Genomic DNA, 20,199 nt, shown 5'->3' on the forward strand with positions numbered 1-20,199 from the left:
ATTGATGTTTTATTTTCAACAAGTAAAACTAAGATGAACATTATTTGTCTGAGATTTCTACTTGGAAGGACATGACCCAGACAGCCAGGCACGCTGGCTCTTAACTGTAGTGCCAACTACTCAGGAGGCTGAGATAGGAGGATTGCTTGAGCCCAGGAGTTTGAGGCTGCAGTGAGCTATGATCTCGCCACTGCACTCCAGCCCGGCGACAGAGTGAGACCATCTCTTTTAAAACCTAGGTACATAATCCACTTATGAAAGCAAAATCACATTTTATTGTAAGGTAGTGCCTCCCTTGCATATTCCAAGGGTCTCTCCTGCCTATTGGGAGGATTATGGGATCATCTTTCCCTTCTGCTTGGTAGACAGCCTAAGACAACGACTTGGCTTTTCTGTCTTGGCCCAGTGCTTGATCTTGACCCACAATATGGACTGCACATCCACAGGACTAAAGCACAGAAGTGCAGACGGCAACCAGTCAGTGTCGACCTTCTTCAAGGCTCGGCCACCAGCAGGGCAGTAGCTCTTCAGAGCCCTTCCCAGAACACAAGGCGCACATGTGAACCAGCAGCTGCCAGGGCCTTGCAGGGCAGCAATGCAGGATGACGAGGTCAATGTCCTGGAGCCTCCAGGAAGCCAGAGAGCTACAGAAGTGGACGCTTACAAACACGCAGCCAAGCCAAAGGACGCATGTTAAGAAACTAAACTCGCAGGAATGGATGGATGAGTCACCTGTCATTCTAGAGGGAAGGTAATCCTTCACCTTGGGAGACAGATGAATTTCCAGAATCGTAATTTTTTCATGTACATTAAAAAAAAAAAAAAAATCACCAAGAACCCAAAACTCACTCCTTAATAAAGTTTACAGCCTAGGTCCAGTTTTTCTTGTTCACTTGCCTCTTAATTACCAGGAGCACTTGACGCAGATCAGTATGTTCGGATTCAATTAAGTCTGGGATAAAGTCTGAGCATTTATATTTTTGAAAAGCACCACAGGTGATTCTGATGCTTACAAAGACCACTAAATAGATTGGGCTTCTCTTTCATGGAATGCCTCTAGTTAAAGCTAACTGTGTAAGTCACAGGAATCGAATCTCTACCAAGTGTGAATACTGCTTTATCAACGGGCTCTAATTATCTCATCTGGACTTTGTTTTCCTTTTATCTCCACCAAGGCTATTTCCCTCTTCACTCTCCCTCTCATCTGAGGATGATCGAAGATCTCTGAGCCCGAGGTGCGTCTGCACTGCACATTGCTTTACAGAATGACTTGCACATCGTATAGCATTTGCTCATGAGAGTTTCCATTAACTCCAGGGCAATATACCAGTGCTCCAAACACAAAACACAGGCCAAGATTCCCTGAGGAAGCAACATGGGTGTACCCCCTCCATCCTCTCCAAATGAGAATGGCATGGAGTTATAAACATTATTAAATTTTATTAACAAAACTTTGTACACTTTAATACATGTGGAATTTTACATCTAGGTAAAATAACAACACATTCAAAATTTACCATTTATACAAACTGTTACAGAATAACAACCAGTGGGTTAAATAAGTAAAATAAACCACACTGATTTTTTAAATTATCTACAAAATACTTGACTTTAAAATTCCCCTGAACATATAAAAATAAATTAATTTTACTTTTCAATTAAATCTACCAATTAGAAATATTACAAATCAAAATATCAATGTTATCTTATGAATTTTTCACAATACAAAACAGATTCACAAAACTTTATTTACAGAAATGAGGTAAGAACTGTGCAATGTTTAACCAAGAGACATATTGCAGAATTAACATGTTCTTCCAGCTAAGTACACAGTGGAGGTCTAATTACAGCTGGGTCTTTTCCACTAATAATTCACACACCGAAGAACAGTTTGGTGATTACATCCCCCGTGGTGGATCACTCTGCGGTACTGTCACATCAAAAGCGTGGCTCCCCAAAGTGGAAGGGCTGTCATACAGGTTTCACCTGTTTTCAGGAACTCTAGTGGTGAGCTTTTGTTTTAATGGTCAGTAATGGGAAGTGGTTAAAATAAAACAACTCTCTATTCTTTCCAAATCCACTCCTTTTCTTGTGACTCATTAGTGGATAAATACCCAGGTAATAGTTTTGCCTGAGCTATCTACAGTGGCACAGAAAGTTCTGAATAAAGGCGGAAGCATGGGAAGGCTGCAGGTGTGAAGGGATGATTCCTGCTGCTCGGAGGACTGACTGTCCCACCCTGCTGTCTAGAGCCCTTGCAGCACAATGGAGGCACTTGATCAAGGGCAAACCCCACCAGCACTTTCCAGAGTGGCCCCTTTCTGAAAGAAGTATTTTGCTTTGAATTGATCTGGTTCCCCCAGCAGCCTCAGAACTCAGTTAACTCAAGGTTTCTTTAAAATATGAGTAGCTCTTAACACTAAAGAAAGCAATTCTCAAAAGAAAATTACCTTTAGCAGATGCAGACATTACCATCCTAACTTGATTACCAAAACTGGCTAAATCCCATTAGAAAGGAAATATTTTTTAACAAAGATTGCCAAGTCCCAGGTGATGCGCTATATATTTGTAATATTGAATCAATGGAACTCCAGGAGAAATTAGTTCCTTGGAATTTGACTTAGAGCAAGCATACTGTAACCCAAACAAAAGAGCATATTTCAACTTGTACAATAAAATCAAGTAGTTTGTAAATGGAACAAGTATTTAGTTTTGCTATTCGTATCTCCAATTTATAAACCTAGTTGTGTACCAACTATATTCTTGAGTTGATAAACATATTGCATGTAAATTATGTCACTTTAAAAACGTATTGAATTTTCTTTCCATGTTCAAAAAATTGGGGTAAGGGATAGGGGCATGGGAATTCCATTTCAGTGCAACAAAGCAACAAGAAAACTAATCAAAGCCTTACAAGAATGTCCTTGCGGCAATTAATCCTTTGTTGTGCATTAAGTTTCTTGTTGCGTTTCTTCATAGCTGTAGTAAAAGGACTGCAAAGGCAGCCAGATGAAGTGCTAGAACAGCAGGACAGGCAATTGCTAGATGTTCCTCAGGTGTCAACTTTTCTCTTGAGTTACAGGCCCGGTTTTATCACTAAGTCTCTGCAGTTAAACAAAAGAGCAGACGCGTTAGCTAAATCAACTTTTGATAATATCCTCCCAATTTGAAACTGAGATAAAATGTGGTATAGAAAGTTATTCCCTTTTTTCTTTTAAGTTGGCAAGCCTACTTGCAACATAATATATAGACATGAATTTACTAGTAAATACTTCAAAAACATTAAATTCAACAGTATAAAAAGACCAAAGAGGTGGGCCCATCTGAGGGACAGAACTTCTAAAGAATGCAGAATTCATCTTCCAAAATCAACTTTTCCACAAAAGTGACATGGTACTGTAGAGAACAAAATTTTTATGGGCTAAGAAAGTCATGGGCTGTAATTCCACATTTGCTATTTATCCTTGGGCTTTCTTTGCATTTCCTTTTACTAATGTATAAAAAATGGAGTTACAAGCCGGGCGCGGTGGCTCAAGCCTGTAATACCAGCACTTTGGGAGGCTGAGACGGGCGGATCACAAGGTCAGGAGATCGAGACCATCCTGGCTAACACGGTGAAACCCCGTCTCTACTAAAAATACAAAAAACTAGCCGGGCGAGGTGGCGGGCGCCTGTAGTCCCAGCTACTCAGGAGGCTGAGGCAGGAGAATGGCGTAAACCCGGGAGGCGGAGCTTGCAGTGAGGTGAGATCCGGCCACTGCACTCCAGCCCGGGTGACAGAGCAAGACTCCGTCTCAAAAAAAAAAAAAAAAATGGAGTTACAGCCTCTTATTACTGTAAAGACTGAAATCACAGATGTCACGGTATCTAGCAAGGACCCCTGGCCCATAGCAGGGTACTGAGCAAACAGCACCTCCCAGCACTGTGTTCCTCCATTAGCTCATTAAATTACTGTGATTTTCCATTAAATACATTTCATATTGTATAACCTAGGAAAAGTTTGTAATTAGTGCATTTCTTAACACAAGAAAAAAATTGTGAAACACAGGGGGAAAGAATGCTACCAAAGAACTCAATACAGAATCACTGAAAATTGCCCATGTCAGCAGAACACTGGAGTGGTAAACGCCATGTGTGATGACAGAAAGCTGGCGAGACAAGAGGGCAAACAGAAAGCATTGAAGAGTTCATGAAAAACAATCCTCTATTTTGAATACTTATTACTAAGTACAAACTAAAGTTTCTGAAGACTAAAAGCACAGTAAACAAAATTTTCAAAGTAACGGGAAACAGCAAACACTGCAACTTTGAACACTCATTTGCCAATTCTCCCACCTCAGTCCTTCCCTTCTTCCTTTTCCTGATGTCCAGTCTCCATTCTACATCCCCAGAGCCTTCCTCTAACAGGGTTCTGCCCTGAACTGGAATTTAGGGGAAACATTTATACTCCAGTAAAGTAGATCTAATTGAAGGGGAGAATTAATAGAAAGAAACGGCCTTAAAATGGGTTCTCTTGTATGTGTAGAATACTGTTCCTGCATCCATTTTTAATTTAACTTTCACACTGAAAGGGTAAGATGCCATCACTTATATGAAAATAACTAAAAATTTGAATTCCATTACAGATGTGACTGATTTACTTTCTCTAAAGTAATCTGGTAGAGTAATTGGATTGTGTGCCCTAAAATGTATGTATGAATCTTGGTAATAAATATACTTAATCAGTAAAAAGCACTTTAAAGTAAAAATATTTTCAAGTTACACAGACTGGTTCTATAACTAAACAAAGCTTCTCAGAAAGCACCAACCATTGTCTTTTGATTTGATTGTCCCATATGACTTGCTAACTAAAATATACTGTAATCTCGAAAATTGCTGAATTATAAAACAGCCTTAAAACCTAATGTGCAAATTCAAACTGATACACTTAGGGGATGTATAAATTGGCTTAGATCCTTTGCCTATAATATCCATCTGCTAAAAGCAATGGGTTTTAAGAAGAAATGATCAGGGGAACAAAATTAGGCTGGAAAATGATCATCTCTGATTATTCAATACAGTTCTTGTTTCATTAGATGTAGTAAGGAAAACATACTTACTGCTACTTTCTGACTTGCATTATCTCCATGGATTGTGAGAAATGGGTTGGCGGTAGCTGTGTGAAGTGGGGGTGCCTGTGTACCTGCAAGAAGGTTGTTGATGGGTATTTGTGTTGGTCCAGGGATCTGCAGCTGCTGAAGTTCAGGCTGGTGGTGCTGCTGGTGGTGATGTTGCATTAACTGATACAAAAAGGCTTGATGTTGTTCCTTAGGGAAAAACGTGAAAGAAAATGAGTTCCCAAGCACAGAATTCAGCAGTCAGATGAATCTGCCTTATGTTTTCTTTCCTTTAATATTAGATATTTGCTAAGAAAGAAAACAAATATCTAGGAAAACATGCTACACTAGATAATAACTATCTGCTATAAAATGTCAGTATCTTCAGTGAACAGCTTATTTTTAAAACAGGACACACATAGGAGACTTCTATTAGGTTATCTGTGATGATCAATGAGGGAATGCAGCAGCTTAAAGAAATCAAGGTGGACATTTGAATGCATCATGCGTGGTCAAACCTTTTCCAAACTTAAAACAACTTTAAAGTTCCCATTCCTGCCTGTCATTAGGGTGCTTTCTTGACGCAGTTACAGACCACTCTTTACAGCAAGCATATACTCCATGCAGCATATATTCATAGATTTCCTGAGCGCTTACTAGGTGCCAGGCACTGCTTTTGGTGCTTGAAACACATTGAGCAGGGAAAGGCAAATAAATGAAAACATTAGAATGTGATTACTGCTCTGCGTCAAGGGAAACAGAATTGTGTATGAGAAAGTCTGGAGGGAGTAGGGTTTAATGGTCAGGTTGTGATTTTAAGCAGATTAGCCAGGGTAGTTTTCATTGCGAAGTTAACATCTGGATGAAGACTTGGAGATGAGGGAATTAGCTGAGTGGATATGGGGGGTGGGTGGGGATTTCCAGGCAGTGCCAAGGGCCTCCAGAGGGGCAGGTCCAGCAGGATCCAGTAGCAGCAAGGACCTGGGGAGGGTGGAAGGAGCCAGGAGGAAGTGAGAAGAACGCAGAGCTTGCAGTGGCAAGGTATGGCCAGCTTGGCTTGTATTCATAGTAACATGGGAAGGTTTTGAGAAGTGGAAGAGTCTAATTTCAGGATGGAGTCAATGTGGGGTGTCAGAGAGGATGGAGCTGCCATCAGCTGAGGTGAGGAAAACGATGGGTGGGGCAGGGCTGTGCAGGAAGATCAGCTGTTCGGTTTTGGACACGTCATGTTTGAAATGTCTTTTAAGATATGCCAGTGGAGGCCCCGCATGGTGGCTCACGCCTATAATCCCAGCACTTTAGGAGGCCGAGGCGGGTGGATCACAAGGTCAGGAGATCAAGACCATCCTGGCTAATATGGTGAAACCCCGTCTCTACTAAAAATACACAAAAATTAGCTGGGCGCCTGTAGTCCCAGCTACTCAGGAGGCTGAGGCAGGAGAATGGCGTGAACCCAGGAGGCGGAGCTTGCAGTGAACCGAGATTGCATCTCTGCACTCCAGCCTGGGCAACAGAGCGAGACTCCATCTCAAAAAAAAAAAAAAAAAAAAGTGGAACTACTAAATGAGCAGCTGGATTACAGGAGCTTGAAGCTCCACAGAGAGGTCTGGCTGGAGATGTAAATCAGCACAGAGATGCTATTTAAGGACAGCGACAGGAGATCACTGAATCCCACCTGGGGCACTCTCAAGAGGCTGAAGAGGAGGACCAGGAAAGGATGCTAAAGAGGAATGACCAGTTAGGTAGGAAGACACCAAGATGATGTGGTATCCTGGAACCTGAGGGGAGGAAATGTTTCAAGGAGGAGGAAAAGTGATCAACTCTGTCAAATGCTGTTGCCGGGTCACGTAAGATGAAGAATGAGAACTGACCACTGGATTTAGCACCATGCAGGTCATCTGGGGGAAGCAGGGTCAAGCAAGAGTGTCGGGCGGAAGCTGTGCGGAGGCTTCCAACAAATTCTCACCTACATCGTTTGATCCCTGTAAATGAACAAACTTTAGCCCACAACATTGGTGGATGAAGGAAAAAGTACAGTCCTTTAGTCCTCATGGTCTCCAAGCAATAATTTGTGCTGAAAATTCCTTAACCATGTTCTGGAAATGAGACATCTACACATGCTATTATTAGAGTAAAATCTTGATTAATAGGAAGACACCCAAACAAATGGAGTTTTAGTACTCATATTAAGATGAAGCAACAGATAAGAAAAACAAGATCCCAATCTTAGTGTCAGCATTTAAGTTTTTTTCTTCTTTTGAGACGGAGTCTCGTTCTAGTCGTCCAGGCTGGAGTGCAGTGGTGTGATCTCGGCTCACCGCAACCTCTACCTCCCGGGTTTAAGCAATTCTCCTGCCTCAGCCTCCTGAGTAGCTGAGATTATAGGGACACGCCACCATACCCCACTAATTTTTGTATTTTTAGTAGAGACAGGGTTTCACCATGTTGGTCAGGCTGGTCTCAAACTCCTGACGTTGTGATCTGCCCGCCTCGGTCTCCCAAAGTGCTGGGATAACATGCATGAGCCACCGTGCCCGGCCAGCATTTAAGAATTTATATACACTCATAGGCAGTGTGCCTTTAACACCACTCTAAAAACAGACTGAAAATCATTCTCCAAGCAGCCCAACTACATGAAGAGGGCTAGGGAAAAGGGTCTAGAGGAAGCCCCATGACTGTCCACAGGGCCAGGCCTGCCCTGCCCTGCACCTGAGCCACAACCCCACTTGGGTGTCGGTCCATGCTTTCTCCCCTTCTCCAAGTTCTCTTTTTCCCATCTCCCCTCTCATCTAACAGTTACCCATCTCCCCCCCTTCACTTCTAAGAAAATCAGAAGCATTGAAAGTGGGATTGCTTCAACCCTCCACATAAAACCCACCTCCAGTTGTTCTGCCTGCCCTGCTGGTGCAGTGAAATACTGTTCTCATCTCCTCCTCTGCTAGCACCTTTCTTCTCTCCTATGCCAGAAATGTCTCATCAGCACACACACGTTGTCATATTCAAAATGAGTCGAAACTGCCCCGTGGTACTACCACATCCACCGCCTCCTTCCCCTTCCTCTGCTTTCCAAAGTGACGTGTCTTAAGGTGCCATATGCCATCTTTACTTCCTCTCCCTCCCATTTTTTTTTTAACCATTTAACGAGGTTTTTACTTTTATCACACCCAAACTGTAAAAAGTCTCTAGACAACCTTTAAGAAACAGTCCCTGCCGTCCAGGCTGGAGTGCAGTGGCATGATTACAGCTCACAGCAGCCTCAACCTCCTGGGCTCCAGTGATCCTCCCACCTCAGCCTCCCAGTTAACTGATATCACAGGCATGCACCACCACGCACGGTTGGTCAATTCTTTCTTACCCTACCACAGAAGCATTTTACACAGTTGACTCCTCCCTTTCTGGAAACATTTCCTTCACCTGGCCCCTAAGATGCCACAGTGTCCTTGTCTGGGCTCACTGGCCACTGTTTCTCAATAGCCTTTCTTTACTGGCTTATTCTTTTCTAGGGTGTCCAGGACTCAGTCTTCATGCTCTAGGAGTCTGCATCAAATCTCATGGCTCTCATCACCTGTGCAGCACTAACCCCAGATTTCTATCTCTAACTGCATCTCTGCCTGGGACTCCAGACACCTACTATGCAACTGTCTTATCTCCATTTGACTTGCACATCTAAAGGGATTTTAAGCTTAGTGTGTCCATGACACCTATTTTTCTCTCCAAAACTGGTTGGGTTCTGTTCTTCCACATCTCAGTAAAAGTCACTATCCAACCATTCAGAATTCTTCTTTCTCTTGCATGTCCAGCAAACAAGTCTTGTTGGTTCTATCTTCAAAACATCTGGGCTGGGCACAGTGGCTCACACCTGTAATTCCAGCACTCTGGAAGGCTAAGGGCAGATCACTTGAGGTCATGAGTTCAAGACCAGTCTGGGCAACATGGTGAAACCCTGTCTCTACCAAAAACAAAATTAGCCAGGCATGGTGGGACATGCCTGTAGTCTCAGCTACGCGGGAGGCTGAGGCAGGAGAATCACGTGAGCCCAGGAGATGGAGGTTGCAGGGAGCCCAGATTGTGCCACTGCACTCCAGCCTGGGCGACAAAGCAAAACTCCATCTCAAAAATATATATATACCACAATTCCAGGCAGTTTTCAATACATAGCCCATACTATTTTAACACCTATGTCTCCTGCCTGGGTCACTCCCTCCCTGTTTCCACTTTTGCCTGTCTTTACTTCCCCACACCCTATAATACACACAGATTATTCTTCATATAGCAGCAAAACTAATCCTTCAAAATATAAATCATTATTTCACTATTCTGTTCAAAATCCTCCAATTCTTTTTTTTTTTTTTTTGAGACGGAGTCTTGCTGTGTTGCCCAGGCTGGAGTGCAGTGGTGCGATCTCAGCTCACTGCAAGCTCCGCCTCCCAGGTTCACGCCATTCTCCCGCCTCAGCCTCCGAGTAGCTGGGACTACAGGCGCCCGCCACCACGCCCGGCTAGTTTTTTTGTGTGTTTTTAGTAGAGACGGGGTTTCACCATGTTAGCCGGCATGGTCTTGATCTCCTGACCTCGTGATCCACCCGCCTCGGCCTCCCAAAGTGCTGGGATTACAGGCTTGAGCCACCGTGCCCGGCCATCCCTCCAATTCTTAATCCTGAAAAAAATGGAGAATGAAGTAAGATAAAACTGAGATTATCAGTGCTGGGTGAGAGAATGAGGACTACACAGGTCTTCAGGGTGCTCTCCGCTCTACTTTTGGTACACTTGAAATTCTCCGTAATAGATTTTTTAAAAATCGCCAGTGGCTTTTCATCATATTCAAGATAAAGTCCAAATTTCTTGCAACAGCCAAGAAAGGTTGTATGCAATCATCTGAGACTCCCTGCTTAGCTCTGACCTCTCCCACCTGACCACACTGCTGCTGCCTCCTCTTCCACACACAAGCACGCCCAGGCCTTTGACAGCAGCTGCCCCTTTACCTCCAACATGCTTTCTCTCTGTGGCATACTCCCTGAGCTCTCATGTCGGTCTGTGCTCAAAAGTCACCCCTTGCAGAGGCAGGGCCATCCTATATAAAATGGTCCTTGGTTCCCTATGCTCTTCCCCCCTTATTCCACTTCCTTGTTCTTCTCAGCATTTATCAGAACCAAAAAGCGTTCATTATGTCCATCCATCTCTTGTATCAAAATGAAGCTCCGGGAAAACACACACCACATCTCATTCGGCACTGTGTTACCAGAGCCTATGGCAGCACCATGTCACGTGCCCTGTCACTTTTAAGTTCAGTAGTGAATGTGACGTCACTGCAGGTATCACAGCCTGTATACCACATGGCAAGAAAAACTTTTTGGATTATGCATTCAATAATGTTATTTAACAAAGGAGAAATCTATACCCACACTGAATATTACAGCTTAGAACACATGCTCCTAATAAAATATTATCAAAAGAAAGAACTTACTGGTGTGAGCTGTTGAGAATTTAACAACTGCTGAAACTGCTGTTGATGAATAAGTAATTGTCTTTGCTGGTCAGAAAGTAATCCTAGTCCTGAGGCACTGAAAAATGATTACAATTCTTACTTTTTACTACACACCTGTAACGCATTTTTAGAAGTTTAAAAATGAAAGACAACTTTTCAATTTGATGTTTAATAACTTAAGTACAATTTTTAATCCAAACACTTTGAAAACAATTATGTACAAATTATGTGTGTGTGTGTGTGTGTGTGTGTATATATATATATATATATATATGTATGTATGTACAGCTAAACAAGAATTCACATTGTCAAGAAATGTTTTTATTATAAAACAAATAGGCCCTAACTTATTTTATGGAATATAAATTTACATGTGTTTCTAACAGGCATATGTAATAATTTATCTGTAATTATTCAAGGATAATTTAACTCACACTAAGTAAACACATATTTGAAACAAAGAATCCAAACATACTACTGATTTGACTTATCCTTTTCTAATGGTCCCAATGGTAAAACTAAACACCAATGAAGAGAGCTAGAGGAAATAGCTTTCTAGTACCCACTGCAAATCCATTTAAAAGTATTTATTCCCCCAAAAGTATGTTTAATAACAACATAGCTTTAGTCCCCTAGTTTTGAACAAGCATTCAAATGCAGTTCCAGTACAGTGAAACCAGTGAGTCTCACTTCCTAGGAATTCAGATAAATAAATGACCTTTATCCTATACCAAAATCTTGATTAAAACATTAAAAATATTACATACATTTTAAGAAACTAATATTCATGTTATCTCCACTATATTATCTTTCTTCAGAATTTATGATACAGGAATGCAATATACAAATAAGAAAAACTAGTATTTAAAAATAGACATCACAGATTAATTTTCAGCACAGAACATATTTAATGCTGTCACTAAAAGTGAAATTCATTTAAATCTAAGTTTCAAAAATAAATGTACTCTGTGTATAATATACTTAAAATTTTTGGCAGACTTATTATATTAAGGTATATCTGCAAAGGAACACATTGAAAGCCCCAATCTAAGGCATAGACAACACTGGTACTCTGTTAGTTACACTAAAAAACCCAAAACATACTTAAGTTTCTTACCTGTTAGTCAGTGTAGCTGGCATTGGATGTGTTGCATTAGGTGGTACAGTTGTGTGAGTGAGAGGGGTAGGGTTCTGGGACATTGTGACAGGAGTCTGCATAACCCCATTTAAAGCTCCTACAATGCCATTAATTGCCAGTTGGTTACCTGGCAAAGCTCCAATTATTCCACCCACTGCAGACACGGCAGGAATGGTGGAAGTTACAGGCTGCATTCCACTAGCTAGTGCCCCCACTGTCACACCATTGACCTGCTGAACTCCACTCACTCCTGAGCCTTGTTGAGCCGGACTCTGCCCAGCAGGAGGTGGGGTAGAAAGAGCTGATGAGCTGCTGGTGCTTTGTCCACTGGAGGTTAAGTCCTAGCATAAGAAAGAAGAGAAACTAAGTTTAAAGAACACAGCAAAACTGTTTAAAATAATTTAAAACCATTTGACATAATATACTATTATTTACAAGTAAATCACACAGATGAAAATAACCACACAAAAATTACCTGATTTAATACAGGAAGAGAATTATCAGGTAAAAAGCTGTTTCCTATATGAGGGCTCTTACTGCTGTTCAAGGAATCAGTAGTAGGAGCTAGAATAATAAAAGACAAAAAGAAACCTATTTACCCTATTAAATTACATTATGTATAAGATTAAAGGCTTATTTAAAAGCTTATGCTGAAGCCCATATCAAAACCACTTAAATATCAAGTATTGCTATTCCTGACTGACCTAAACAGGAAAAAAAAATCTATATTGAATACCATTACTTTAAATCAATGATGAGATCATTAGACATTTAAGTAAATGTTACCATTATATTATGGACTAAGGAAGTTAGAGTAAATTCAAGTTGATCACTTAACAGGATTCTTTATGCCCTTCAAAAACGACCTATCATTCCTTTTCTACATCTTCATATAACTGGTGACCAATTATTACTCACTCATAATACAAATAACACTGAAAGCCTATTTTCTTTAGATACAAAATAAATATTTTCACACTTACCAGTCTGTGCTGAAAATGTGTGTATTTGATGAGACGGACTAGGATTTGCTGTTATTGTTGGAAAAGGCACTGAAAGCTGTGCATTCAATAACTGAAGCCGTTCCTTTTTGGCAGTCAAGTTTTTAATTTGTTCCTCTAATCTTCGGTTTTCAACTTGAAGTTGGTGTAATGACTTTAGCATTCCTAAAACTAGCACACATTTGGATAGTTTTTAATAACGACAAGTACACACATGAGACTAAGTCTTTTACACAGTGCCAGTAACCTTAGAAATAAGTTAAAATAGAACAGTAGAAATTCTGTAAAGTGTTTCTAAATGATTAAGTTTTGTTCCTAAATTTGTATGTGGGATTAAATTTCCTATCTATGTTTGTATTTTTATAAGCACAAAGGCAAAGTGTTCCTGGATGTACCTTCTGGAAACTTTGTTGCCACATACCAAAAAACACACACCAGGTTCAGGTAATTTTCCATTCTCAGTGAAAAGTGATGACATTTTATTTTCGTCAAAATAAAAGCCTATTAAAAATTCAAGAGCCTGTCACTATTTTTCATTGAAGTCATATATAGAATGGTTAAGGATCGCACCAATACCCTTTACCAAAATAATGAGCACATGTTTTTGTTTGTTGTTCCATTTAAACGAAGTGCTGCCATCAGACTTCCTGGCAGGAAGCCCCTAATCCCAGCTGCTCAGCATGTCGCTCTGCAGGTCACCCAGCAGGGTGCGCTATGTGTGCGCCCAGCCACGTCTCCAGTCCTGGAGAAAAGCGCATCCCCTGTAAACAGGCTGGCTTTCAGTCTGGCCCCCATCACCTGAGGTACTTCAATTCCTTCCACAACTTGGACCTCCCAACTAACAACACAGAGTGTTACTGTTAAGATTTTTGAAGTGTCCATCACGTACTAAAAAGTTGTATTTGTTTAACATGACCTCAGGGCCTTCAGAAGATACAACTCCTCTGGTACAGACACATCTGGTCATTTCCCAAGGATTTAGCTTTTATCCCTTCCCTCCAAGATCCCACAAAGAAATCTTAGTGGGTCCAAATGAGATGCAGTAAGACTAAGCTAAACCTATCCTCCAGCTATCGTGTTTAAAGGATTAGCCCGGCATGAAATTTCCTCACAATTACCATTTTTTGTCAGGTTACCATTCACAAAATACCAATTTATGGCACTTAGCCAACAATAAGCAAAATGTTTCAATAAAATGAAGCAGCAAAAGTTTATACTCCAAAATGACGAAAATCACCTATTTTTCCCTAAAATTAAGACAAGGCCACATCTCCAGCTAACCACCACCTATTTTAACTCTGCATTTTACACCCATGGCCCTAATACTTAAAATGGTGAAGATACTGAAATATAGATATATAGTACATGCTCTATAATCCAACAGATGATAATCATAATATATATTAATTATAGATTTAATTCAGTAATTATTCTTCTTCCTCCAAATTATGAAGAAGCTAGCCGGTCATACTTGACTATATGTTTTTTTGTTTGTTTTTTTTTCTGGAGACGGAGTCTCGCTCTGTCGCCCAGGCTGGAGTGCAGTGGCACAATCTCGGCATCCCCTGGGTTCACGCCATTCTCCTGCCTCAGCCTCCCGTGTGACTACAGGCACCTGCCACCATGCCCGGCTAATTTTTTTTTGTATTTTTAGTAGAGATGGGGTTTCACCGTGTTAGCCAGGATGGTCTGGATCTCCTGACGTGATCCACCCATCTCAGCCTCCCAAAGTGCTAGGATCACAGATATGAGCCACCGCGCCCGGCCAACTCCATCTATTTTTTAAAGTAAGTTTTCCAGAGGTGAGCAAGTTTTCTTCAAACAATTAGGCTAAGAGAAGACAGTGCTCATGTATTTTAGTAAACTGGTAAGAACAAAGTACAGTGGAGACACAAAGTACCAATATGTATAATCATGGTAAGCACCGAGACAATGCTATATATGAGCCAGGCAGTGGTCCTAATATTTTTCATGTCATTTAATCCTCACAATAACCCTCTGATATGGGTGCATTATTATTCCCAACTGTAAAAATAGGAGACTAAAGAACTTTAAAAACCATGCCCAGGATTATACTATTAATAACAGGTAAAGACAGGATTCAAGTCTAAGCAGTAACACTATAGAATCTCTTCTATTAAACCACTACCTTATACTTTCTCTCACTGTATTATATGAAATGTATATCATAATCCCATTACTACTCTGGATGAAAAGTGACTTCTGCATCCATCTGCCTGTTTGTCCATCTGCCCATCCGTCTTGACTTACACATAAGAAAATGAATACTTACTGTCACTAGGAGTACCCTGTTCTAATAAAAACTGCTGTCCTTCACTCCACTGCCTCTCCAAAAGCTGTTCTATGCTGGCTGCTACTGGAGGCAGATTTTCCAAACTGCTGTTGCCTGGTTGATCATAGCGAATCTGTAAGCTGCTTACAGGGGATCTGTTGAAAACAATTCTCAAGTTAAAAAGAAGGGGAATGCTTTTAAGAGAGTGCAGTTTCTTACCTAAGCTGATCCCTTTCCTCCTGTATGAGTTATAACATCAAGCTGCCTATGCCAGAAGTATCAGGTTCCTGGATTTAGAAAACCATAATCTACCCTAAAATTGAGTAATTATCATTCTTCCTCTCAATATTATAGAATCAAGGGAATAGCTAGCCATCATAGATAATTAAAAACCACTAGAAAATACAAACACACCACCAACAATCTCTGAAATAGGCTGTAAAATAACTTGGTATAGCATAAGACAAAAGGGGGAAAAGACAAAATTAGACTTAAAAATAATTTTCCAGAAGAGAAAAGAGCTCTACCTCTCTGCTTTGATATATTTGCTATCACAATAACCCTGAACAACTATAATACTGTGAAAGATATTTGAATTTACAACCAACTAAAATCTCAAATATCACTAAAAAGAAATGTTTAACAATCTTGAAGCAGCCTTTTGTTATAAATTAAAAATTCCTCATTTTCAAGTATTTTCACAATTAAGAAATAAGACCAAAGCTTTTTTTTTTTTTCATTTCTGGAAATAGTCTCGCTTTGTCAGCTATGCTAGAGTGCTGTGATGCAGTGATGGCTCACTACAGTCTTGACCTCCTCGGTCCCGGGTTCAAGCAATCCTCCCACCTCAGCCTCCTGAGCAGCTAGGACCACAAAAGCACACGCTACCACTCCCAGTGCTTTTTTTTTTTTTTTGGGTAGAGGGGAGGTTGGGCAGGGGAGACGGAATTTCACCACGTTGCTCAGCTTAGTCTCCAACTCCTGGGCTGAAGTGTTCCTCCCACCTAGGCCTCCCGAACTGCTGGGATTATAGGAATAAGCCACCATGCCCAGCCCCCAAAGCAATTTTTATTCGATCCTTTTACATGAATATTTTTAAAATGTCTTAGACCTATAATTCAAATGATTAACAACCCTTCTAAAACAAATAGTACTTGTATTAAGACGAACATGTAATGTTCTCTCCACTTTTTGTTTTAAATTAGTAAGTGTGGCCATTTCTGATCTCCAGCTACCATGCTAACATAATACATTTAAAGAGCTTTAGAATTTCCAATGTGTTTGTATATATCTCATATGATCTCCACAACAACCTAGTGAGAAGTCGAAGCCCGGTCATTTTCAAATGAGGAAACAGGATGGAGTTTTAGTGACTTGAGGTGACAAGAGCTGGGCTACACAACTCAGGTCTTCTAACAACCCACTGGTGTTCTTGACACTGCCTTAATATGCTTCTCTACAAAATTTTCGTAAGATGTTAAACAAATGGGGTTTTTATTCCATATGTAAACATCATGGGCTACATACAATTGGCCATCCCTCTGCAAATAGTACATTATGCCAGGATAATTTAGGCTGTTACATTTCAGGCTGATTTCTAAAGAGTAATATAAAGTTGGAAATAATATGCTAAAAATAATTTAGTACCATTTGTTAAGTCCCATTTCACTAATGAAAAGGAAAAACTATACTAAGCAAAATAGCACTAAGAGATTTTTAATAATTTCTCGGTAGCTTGTAGTATTTCAAGTTTAAAAGGGGGACAGAGAAGTGCTCTTCCACTAAACACTGAGCAAACATCCATTAACTTTCTTCTTTGAAAAGAAAAACAACATAGAAATAATCACAACATAAAATCACAGACTAGTTAGATAATTTTATCACTGTGTTCTTCAGATTCCTGGTTTCCAAAGAATGAATATTTGATTTTCTGCAGAGTTCAATCAGGGAAAATAACACTACTTTTGGTTCACCCAGGAATTATATAGGAAAAAAGGCACCACTAGAGATGTACCATTAGAAAATAAAGTTAGTGGTTACTGAACTAATCTCTATGATAAAGAAGATGTTCCTTAACAGACATTCCCCAAATATATCAGCAATACTGTTATTCATGATCTGTCATCATATGAAAAAGTTCATTTTGGAAAAAAAAAAAATTTGTAGACATGGAGTCTTGCCATGTTGCCCAGGCTGGTCTTGAACTCCTGGCCTCAAGCAATCCTCCCAACTTGGCCTCCCAAAGTGCTGGGATTATAGACATGAGCTACCACGCCTGACCAAAGTTTTCATTTTTAATCACATTTCTCCCTTACTTAGAAGAAAGACCCTAGAATGGCTTTTTCTCTTACTCTCCATTCTCACCCAGTCTAACACCATGCTTGAGGGAGGGTTCCTAAATTAGAGAACACGGAGAAAACAAAGAGAAGGCACAGAAGGGAAATAAAATTAATAGATAGCCATCACCAAAGTTCCATTCTCCCCTACAAACAGACGTAGTATCTCATACAACATTCTCCCCATTTAGAACAGAAGGAATATGCAGTTCGGTAACCCCAAATATACTAATTATATTTTAATAAATGGTACCTGAATACTGTCATAAAATAATTTCAAAAAACTTGTAATACATTTGCTATAACTGATTCAAACAATTTAAGAACTAGAAGGAATTTAGTGATATACCACAGGACTTTACTGAATTAGGAACTGGAGACTAAGGGATTAAGTACTATACCTATAACAGAGCTAAAACTAGAACCCAAAGTTGAAAGTCTTGGGTCTACAACTTTAAGAGATCTTAAAACTATTTTATGATCAAAAAGAATTATTCAAATCAATATACAAGTAATAAATAAGAGTTCAAACTGACTGGAAACCAAAGGAAAGGGATTTGTTTTACTCAGAAATCTAATGGTGTTTAAATTAGTATTTAAATTAATTTGGAATCATTTTTCTTGTCTAGACATGCTTCTTATCTGTAGAATGCTTTTATAACCTCACAAATGTACACTCTACTGATATGAGATAAGAAAGTTTCTAAATCTCAGTTTCCTTTGCCTATACTTTGCAGTGTAAATAGTGCTTACCGTGGCGAGAGACTTCCTCGGGGTGAGCTTCCTCTGCCAACTAGGTTGCGGCTATTGTCTCCAAGATCTTGATCTGTAGTGTAAATATTTCAGAGCTGATAAAGTGACTCTCACTAGATAAGAGGTTTTAAACTCTTGCCCTGATTTTTCCTAAAACATACACTAAACCTTTACCACTATCTTTGCAGTTCCCATGAAAGGAGAAGATCTAGCATGTTGCTAGTTTAGAATTGCTGAACTGTGGCATGTAAAGCGTTGTCCCTACACGTTTTTGTGGGTGTAGAAGGCCATGGATTATGTTCTGTTCTTTCATTCCTTTCAATTTTACAGCACAGAAGCGTGGCTTGCATTTGCTGTACCCTCCCCTCAGCCACTTTTAATTTCTACGGTTAAAGTAATGAATCACAGCTGTGGACAGCTAATCTGTATGCTTATCACAGCAACTCCGTATGCTTTGTATTTTTTAACACTTTGCATCCCAAGACAAGCCATAAAACACATTTACATAGAGCTGCACACCAAGACTAAAATTATGGTGTTAGAGCCTTACACCAAGAATAAAATTACATACAACACTAAATTTCCAAATTGACAAAAACAAGCAGGAATACAGAATCCTGAATTTTAAAGAAAAAAAAATTAACTTTTCAAAATATTCCTTAGGTAGTATCAAATATCTCTGCTTGGAAAGTAACTTGTATTTCCCCTGCAGTTACTTCCTTATAAAAATCACCTTATCTGGCCTCTTTCAAGGTTGTCCTCTTATTCTGAGTCAGGTAACCTCTGACCTTTAAAGAGTAAAGACAGACTGATCCATTCTTGGTGAACTGCTAAATCCATTCCCTTCCCCCAAACAGGCATGACTACTTGGACATGTCAACCAATCCTTAAGGATGGAATGAAACAAAGCAAATCCAGTGGCTCATTAAGACAGTACAAGAGACAAATGCGACAAAACGTCAACTGGTGAACATTCATGGGATTACTAAACACTGCAGAAATTCTCTAACAGGATTTTTTTTAACCAAGTTTGTGTAATACAATTTCATGAATTATGCAAATAAAGGTTTAGGCTATTCACAGAAAAGCCCAGTGTTATGTTACTTTCATTGCATAGAACTGAGAACTGAACACATCAATCACAAAAGTCACAGGAGACACTGCTGCATTCCTGCCTGCTGATGGCTCTGCTGAAACATTTCCATTTCAGACAGTAAAAAAAAAGCACATCGCTATTTTGCAGCACAGCATACTATTGACTTCCAACTGTGATTCTTTTTTTATTGTAAATTGACAATTTGTAATTATATAAATTTGGAGTACAAACTGATGTTATGATAGATGAATGTAATGTGGAATAATAAAATCAAGCTAGTTAACATATCCATCACCTGAAATATTTAACATTTTCCAACTGTGAATCTTTTTTTTAAGTACAATCCTCTATTAAACCACATCCCTACATGTTTTCAAATAAAATGAACCAAAAGGGGAAAAACCTTAAAGTAGGTGAGAGTGGAGTTTCAGAGTTTAGTAATTCTTGAAAACTTACCTGGTTGATTGTTTTCAGACTGAGCTATAAGAGCTGCCATTGATGAATTTGGATTTAATCTATTGCCATACATAAGAGACGGTGCCTGACTAAGAGAAGATCCAGATAGGGTATTTGCCTAAATGGAAAAAATTACAATGATAAATGAATTATATTTGAAAATATATTAAAGTTTTCCCTTCTAATAGATCTAGTAATTATATTCTCCAAGTTAAGAATATAAGCAAAATTTGTGACCTTCTGAAAAGCAAATTTCATTCTTGTTTCAATTCTCCTGCCTCAGCCTTCCCAGTGGCTGGGATTACAGGAGGCACCTGCCACCATGCCCAGCTAATTTTTTTTTTGTATTTTTAGTAGAGACAGGGTTTCACCATGTTGGCCAGGCTAGTCTCAAACTCCTGACTTCAGGTGATCCGCCTGCCTCGGCCTCTCAAAGAGCTGGCATTACAGGCTTGAGTCACCGCACCTGGCCGTAACTACAAATTTTTAAAAAAGAAGGATTGGCATGTTCAAAGGTAACTATTCCTGCTTTTAATTTTCAACGTA

At 39.8% G+C, this 20,199-nt stretch overlaps 1 protein-coding gene across 9 annotated transcripts in view; it reads right to left on the reverse strand.

Moving 5' to 3' along the window:
- Positions 1-1,420: 1,420 nt before the first annotated feature.
- The window catches only part of MLLT10 (MLLT10 histone lysine methyltransferase DOT1L cofactor), a 213,732-nt gene continuing 194,953 nt past the window's right edge, over positions 1,421-20,199 (reverse strand). For 6 of the 9 annotated variants that reach the window (XM_023223165.2, XM_023223164.1, XM_023223167.1 and 3 more), the window contains 9 exons: positions 19,654-19,771; positions 18,102-18,174; positions 15,013-15,167; positions 12,702-12,890; positions 12,194-12,282; positions 11,698-12,059; positions 10,560-10,656; positions 5,100-5,306; positions 1,421-3,104 (listed from right to left, as the gene is read on the reverse strand). In XM_023223165.2, coding sequence (XP_023078933.1) covers positions 3,060-3,104; positions 5,100-5,306; positions 10,560-10,656; positions 11,698-12,059; positions 12,194-12,282; positions 12,702-12,890; positions 15,013-15,167; positions 18,102-18,174; positions 19,654-19,771 — 1,335 coding nt within the window. In that variant the 3' untranslated portion in view covers positions 1,421-3,059. The remainder of the gene's footprint in view (positions 3,105-5,099; positions 5,307-10,559; positions 10,657-11,697; positions 12,060-12,193; positions 12,283-12,701; positions 12,891-15,012; positions 15,168-18,101; positions 18,175-19,653; positions 19,772-20,199) is intronic. The other 3 variants (XM_023223166.2, XM_023223172.1, XM_023223168.2) reach the window with 2 other exon arrangements.

Source organism: Piliocolobus tephrosceles, chromosome 9 (assembly GCF_002776525.5).
Source record: "Piliocolobus tephrosceles isolate RC106 chromosome 9, ASM277652v3, whole genome shotgun sequence".
Classification (NCBI taxonomy): Eukaryota; Metazoa; Chordata; class Mammalia; order Primates; family Cercopithecidae; genus Piliocolobus; species Piliocolobus tephrosceles.